This window comes from Zeus faber, assembly GCF_960531495.2.
Source record: "Zeus faber genome assembly, chromosome: 5".
NCBI lineage: Eukaryota > Metazoa > Chordata > Actinopteri > Zeiformes > Zeidae > Zeus > Zeus faber.
Genome location: NC_137192.1, coordinates 28118667 through 28125498, shown reverse-complemented (window position 1 = coordinate 28125498; position 6832 = coordinate 28118667). Strand labels below are relative to the sequence as shown.

Here is a 6832-nt window from a genome sequence, read left to right as displayed (position 1 = left end):
CACACACACACACACACACACACACAGATATAGGTGTAGGTGGATTGTAGGGTAATCTTTAAAAAGATTAGTCCGGACTTTGTCAATGTAAAACAGCATGTGCACGAACGGACACACACACACACACACACACACACACACACACACACACACACACACACACACACACACACACACACAAACAAAGCAAACTGAGTGCAATATTTTTACACCGCAATGACAATGTTGGGAGCAAAGAACAGACCTGGTTGCTGTTTTTTCTTCTTCTCTAATTCTCTCCCTTCACTCCTGTTCCTCCTCGCAGGCTGTGCGTTTGTAAAATACTCCTCTCACGCTGAAGCTCAGGCAGCCATCAGCGCACTACACGGCAGCCAGACGATGCCTGTGAGTACATCTGTCTGTGTGTGTGTGTTTCTGTAAGTATGTTTGTGCATTCAAGTGAGAGTGAGTGTTGTCACCTGGCACTTAAAAGCTCTCACTCTTTTGGAGTGTGTGTGTGTGTGTGTGTGTGTGTTTATGTCTGTACGTGTGCGTGTGTGTGTGGGTGCGTGCGTGCGTGCGTGCGTGCGTGCGTGTGTGTGTGTGTGTGTGTGTGTGTGTGTGTGTGCGCAGGGGGCTTCCAGTCTGGTGGTGAAGTTTGCTGACACGGATAAGGAGCGTACCATCCGCCGCATGCAGCAGATGGCCGGTCAGATGGGCATCTTCAACCCCATGGCCCTGCAGTTTGGAGCCTACGGAGCTTACGCCCAGGCAAGGCGCCGCCCGATAGAAACCTCCCTGTCGTTTTATTTACACATACCAACACGGAACGCCCGGCGCCGCGAGCACACTCACTTGGCACGGTGATAAGGACACATGCACCCGTCAGCCGAGCGGTATCCACTTACCCCTGCAACAGCTTGTTATTTCAGGCCGATATTTTACATTAAAACATTTTTAATACGGTTTGGAATAAATCATAATTTCTACAGAGTTCCATTTGGAGCTTCCTCGTGCTCTACAGTACAGTAGATAGTACAAGCAGACGATGTCTGAAATCCACATGAAACAGTTGTGCACATTGCGCAGTCATGCAGTGTGAGCTTTGAACGTACAATCAGGAAGATTGTTAATGAGTCTGTTGTTTATGTTTGTATGTGTTTGTGGCGCTGGCTCCACAACAATATGAAAGAGACAATAACAGAAAATATGACACACCCTCTAACCGTCGGCATGAGAATTTGCCACGAGGGAGCTCAGAACGCTCATGGGCCAGAAAGTCCTGTCTCTCTCTCTCTCTCTCTCTCTCTCTCTCTCTCTCCCGTCTCTACATCTTTTACCCCCTCCTGTCTCACCCCCTGCGCTCCCCCGTTGCAGGTGCAGCAGCAGGCGGCGTTGATGGCGTCCGTCGGCCAGGGAGGCTACCTCAGTCCCATGGCGGCCTTCGCTGCCGCGCAGATGCAGCACATGGCCACCATCAACGGCCTTCCCGGGGCGCCGCTGACCCCCACGTCAGGTAACGGCAAAATGGACGGGGGGAAACAAACCAAAGAAAACCATAACAACGAAACAAAGCAAAACGGCGAGATCAAGGGAAGGTAGCTGCGTTTTTTTTTTTTTTAATTTTGAACTCGACGGCCAGAGATGGGTCAGAGGCCGACCGAATGGCATCGAAGTCAGATTGGGCGACCGGTGCGACGCCGTCCCCACAATGTCCACCGGTGGCATTTGAGGCGTCTGAAATCGGCTTCTTATGGTGAATGTGTCACAGCGGAGATAAGAGGGGAAGCGTCGACCGGCGGCCTCTGACATTTGCGGCCGTTTTTCCCCCCGCGAGGGCACAACGCGGCCAAACCCGACCGGCTGAGCCTGCCGCGCTGATCGCTGTCTCTCTTCCCCCCCGCCGACTCCAGGGGGAAGCACCCCGCCCGGGATCAGCGCCCCCACCGTGACCAGCATCCCCTCCCCCATCAGCGTCAATGGCTTCGCCGGGCTGCCGCCCCCCCAGGCCAACGGGCAGCCCCCCGCAGAGGCGGTGTTCACCAACGGGATACACCCTTACCCTGGTAGGTGTGGCGGGCGGGCGTGGCGGGCGGGGAGACAAAAGGTTTTTGGGCGGAAACCACGTAGCCACAGCTTTACAGTTCATGAATAACCAGAAGCCTCTGAGCCGGGCTGGTTGGGTGGGGTAAGAGAACGCTCACGAGCAGGACGCACAAACATGCACCACCAACACCTTCCATCGTAGGCAGCATCACACCACTAACTAAACTAGTTAGTGATGAGCTCATGTTCATTATCCTGTATTACCTTCTAATATTCTAAATGACCCGGTGAAAATAGATGTTTTACCCCATTTCCCCCTAAATCGAAACTTATGATATAATCATTCGATGACACGTTCGTTCTCATACCGCCGCCCTGGTGGTCATTTATGGAAGAGTAAATGATGTTGTGTGGTACGACAGCCATTTAAAACGGTTATATTCCGGTGTTGAACAACCTTTACTGGCTCTGCACGAGGTGGACGACAAAACATATCTCTCTGTCTGTCTCTCGCTCTCCCTCCCTCCCTCCCTTTCTCCCCCGCAGTGCTGCAGGAGGTGGTCTTCAGGGAGGACTCTGAGAAAAACGGTCTGGGCGTGGCTCAGCGGAGTTGCTTCGGCGTGCAGGGCGGCTGCTTCCTCTCCTCCCTCTCCGAAGGTAGCTCCGGGTTCCGGGTTCATTGTGGCGGGCGTTTCGGAAAAACGGTGGGGGCGGGGGGGTGAAAAAAGTTCTCGGCTGCACAAAATTGTCCGAAAGAGAAACGGGCGTGTGAGGACGGTCGTCTCCTTCCTGTGGCGCTGGAGCTCTGTCACGAGCTGTTCCCTTCACGCGGCGACGCTCGAAAACCTTCACTTTGTTACGTGTCCTGAAAGAGCGAGTGGGCGAGCAAGTGGGGATTTGCTATGTGTGTGTGTGTGTGTGTGTGTGTGTGTGTGTGTGTGTGAGTGGGGGGGGGTAGAAGGGGGAGCGAGGGAGTGAGATGGAGGAGTGCGCTGCTGGCTGGCTGACAGCGAGCCCCCCCCAGCCCCCTCCACCCCTGTCTCTTCCTCTCTCCATCGCCCCCCCCCTCTCCCCACTTATTTATCGCTCTCTCTCCTCCTCCTCTTCTGCTGCGCGCTCGCCCCGATCGCCCCCATTCACGTTCTCCCCGTCGCTCCCCTCTCTCTCTCTCTCTCTCCCTCTCTCTCTCTCCCCCTCTCTGTAACTCCCGCTCAACCCCTGCTTTCCTTTTTCCCTCTATCTCTCTGTCGCTCTCTCTCTATCCCCTACACTCTATCCCCCTCTCAATTTCCCTCGCCCTCTCCCCCGTCTCTCTCTCTCTCTCACTCTCTGCCTCACCTCCCCCCAATCCCGCCCTCCCTCGCTCCCTCTCTCTCACGCCCTCCATCTTTCTCCATCTCTATGTCGTTCTCACCCTGTCGATCTCTCTCTCCCTCCCCTGTCTCTCTCGCCCCCTCCTCTTCCCCTCTTCCTCCCCCCTCTGTCTGAGCAGCTCAGAGTCCCACTGCAGCTGATCCTCTCCAGCAGGCTTACACCGGAGTCCAGCAGTATGCAGGTCTGTCCATCACTCCCTCACAGGGCCGCTGGCTTCGGTGTGGGTGTGTGTGTGTGCGTGCGTGTGAGTGTGTGTGTGTGCGTGTGTGTGTGCGCGTGTGTGCGTTTGTGTGTGTGTGTGTGTGAGAGAGAAAGATTCCTCTGTGTCTACATTTGAATTTTGTTCATGTAACATTGAAGCATGAGGCTGCGCTGCTACTACTTCATAATTCATTCTCACCGCCCTGTATTGTCTGTGTGTTAGGAGTGTGTGTGTGTGTGTGTGTGTGTGTGTGTGTGTGTGTGTGTGTGTGTGTGTGTGTGTGTGTGTGTGTGTGTGTACGGCCTGCGTGCGTATGCGGATAAAATGCAAACTTGTCTGTGTTATCGGAGTGAACGCGCGGTGTGTCTCTGCATACACCGCGCCGTTCTTCATGTGTAATGGCTAGTGTAGTATAGGCGCGTGTGTGTGTGTAGTGTGTGTGTGTGTGTGTGTAGTGTGTGTGTGTGTGTGTGTGTATGTGAATGTGTGTGTGCGCGCGCGCGTGCGTTTGTGCGTCCTGAGTTGTCCTTATCTGATCTGTGGCGTGTGTGTGTGTCTCAGCAGCCTACCCTGCTGCATACGGCCACATCAGCCAGGCCTTCCCCCAGCCTCCACCCATCATTCCACAGCAGCAGAGAGAAGGTAACTAACACACACACACACACACACACACACACCTGGCGAAGTTAGATGAATATGAATGAACACGTACTTCCTCGGAATTCGGGCCAGCGCTCGTTTTTTTAACGACTTCCAACCAGCAACGTGTGTTACAAGTCAATTTGTTTTCCTGGAATATTTAAAAATTTAATGATCAGAATCATATTTGTATCAAATCCAATCTTCCTTTTCCTTCAAATCACCAAATCAGTTGAAATAACACTCTGGATATCAGTGGTGGGAAGCAACAAACACTTCAGTTCATTCTATCAAGTATCTGTATTCAAGTATATTCAGTTTAAATTTACATATATAATATATATAATATATATATTGAATATATATATTTGCTTTTACTGCACTACCTTAACTTTCAGGTTTATATTTTTATTTTTATTCATATTTACATTAATTTCATTTTGAAAATATGGATTTATATCCACGTACATTCTTTCAATCAGGATTTATATTTCTATCAATGAAAAGCAGGACCAATCAGGGGCACTTAATGCCGTTTTACTGACTGAACATGAAGTACTTTACGTGTAATGCTTTAGGTACATTTAAGCTGTAGTACTCATATACTTTGAGGGACGTCAAGGTGTGGTATTTGTGGTAAAAGCAGGAGCACGTCTCCTGACGGAGGAATAATGAGGCGTCAGCTTGCGGAGTCTCTTCACCGCGGACCCGTCTCCGGGGCGTCGCATTCAGAGCGGGCGACTCCAGCTCCACCCGAACTCCATGACCCCGGAAGCCTTTGTCCCCGGGACTTTACTGCCCCCTGGTGGCGGCGGACCCCCAAAGAAAACAAAACAAAAAAAAAACAAAAAACAAGAGTTCCACTTCTTCACCGTCAACCCCACTGCTCCCCCTCCGCCTCCTCACCCTTCACCCCCCCCTCCCTCCCTCTCTCTCTCCCCCTCTCTCTCTCCCCCCGACTGACCCCGCCCTCCCCTTTCCGTCCCCCCCCCCCCCCCCCGTGTGTGTGTCCGCAGGGCCCGAGGGCTGCAACCTGTTCATCTACCACCTCCCTCAGGAGTTTGGGGATGGAGAGCTGATGCAGATGTTCCTGCCTTTCGGTAATGTCATCTCCTCCAAAGTGTTTGTGGATCGGGCGACAAACCAAAGTAAATGCTTTGGTGGGTAAAAACGAATAAAACCAAGAGATTATTTTGATTATTTCTTCCTTCTTATCATCATTTCCACTAATCACCTTCTTTACTGCAGGGGGAGGGGGCCCTTAGCCCTGTAACGTGTTAAAGTTTGATGAACGGGGACGTTTTTTGGTTGTTGTTTTTTTTCTTCTTTTTTTGGGGGGAGGAACGGACGGAGTTTTCTCTTCAATCCCAGAAGCACAAACTGTTTCTTCCTGTCTTGTTTTGTGCAAATCAGTCGGTAAAATAAAAAAATAAAAACACATTGTGCAAATTCCTCTGACATTATTTTGTTTTGTTTTTGAAGACGTGAGTTTTGTTTGCTCTGCCTGTCTTCTTGCCGCTGGGGCGTCGTTACGATGTCATAAAGCTTTGCTGATGCCCATGCGAACGTCATGTGGACCTCGCGGTGACGCTGTGTGTGCGACGCCGCTCGACGCCGTGGATCAAAAACGCCCCAAACACTGGAAACGGAAGCGGAAACAAAACTGAACTTGACTCGTTCCACTTTGCTTCTGTGTAAATGTGATGTGTTGACGTGTTGATTGGGAAAATCGACTGCAAAGAAAAAAAAATAAAAAAACGCACAGACAAGTCGACGCCCGACGTTTTGATTTCTGTTGTCATGGTGACGCCGCGTCAATCCCTCCGCCCCCTGGCGGCCATGTTGCGTGGTCGCCGTAGCCGCGGCGAGACGCGCGGGCGCTACTCGAGCATCGCTCGCGTTGAGGTTGACGGAAGCCACACACCCGCTGTGCCCGTTGAGCGGACGGGCTCGATGACCTGTCTGTGGCACCCGTCTTTGGCACCTGTCTGTGGCACCTGTCGTACGTGTGTAAAGTTCACCTCACATCGTTAGAATGAGCCTGAGGCGCAGACCTGACTATTCGGCGACGTTTGTCGAGCGCTGTTGGAGATCAATTCGAAAGTAAAGCTGTGTCGTGAAGGTGCTTGTCACAGGTAGGGTGGGGTTTTTTGGGGGGGGGGGTGGTTTTCGGGTTTTTTTTGTCGTTTTTATTCCTGTTTGTGCTTTAATCGGCGTCACTGCTCATGTCATAATTATGCTGTATTCAACCATCGACTGGACGCAAACGCAAGACTGCTTCCGCACCCTGATTGAAACACCCTCACTGTTTGTTTTCAAGTTTCAGAAGTTGTTGTTTTTTTTTTTTGTTTTTTTTTTCACGGTTGTTTTTTTTCATTATCTAACCCCAAATCTCTTTGTCTACCCCTCTGCCCCAACTCCTTCCCTCCTCCCTCCTCCCACCTCCCTCCTCCCTCCTCCCCAGGGTTTGTGAGCTTCGACAACCCGGGCAGCGCCCAGGCGGCCATCCAGTCCATGAACGGCTTCCAGATCGGCATGAAGAGACTCAAGGTGCAGCTCAAGAGGCCGAAGGACGCCAACCGCCCCTACTAG

General features: G+C 51.8%; 1 protein-coding gene across 12 annotated transcripts in view; it reads left to right on the top strand.

Moving 5' to 3' along the window:
• celf4 (CUGBP, Elav-like family member 4) overlaps nucleotides 1-6832 on the top strand; it is a gene marked incomplete at both ends in the record, with an annotated part of 78258 nt that extends 71426 nt beyond the window's left edge. For 2 of the 12 annotated variants that reach the window (XM_080000709.1, XM_080000708.1), the window contains 8 exons: nucleotides 305-384; nucleotides 613-753; nucleotides 1357-1495; nucleotides 1893-2045; nucleotides 3518-3580; nucleotides 4163-4243; nucleotides 5257-5340; nucleotides 6705-6832. In XM_080000709.1, the coding sequence (XP_079856835.1) occupies nucleotides 305-384; nucleotides 613-753; nucleotides 1357-1495; nucleotides 1893-2045; nucleotides 3518-3580; nucleotides 4163-4243; nucleotides 5257-5340; nucleotides 6705-6832 (869 nt within the window). Of the gene's footprint in view, nucleotides 1-304; nucleotides 385-612; nucleotides 838-1356; nucleotides 1496-1892; nucleotides 2046-2571; nucleotides 2683-3517; nucleotides 3620-4162; nucleotides 4244-5256; nucleotides 5401-6704 lie in introns of all 12 variants that reach the window. The other 10 variants (XM_080000707.1, XM_080000706.1, XM_080000700.1 and 7 more) reach the window with 8 other exon arrangements.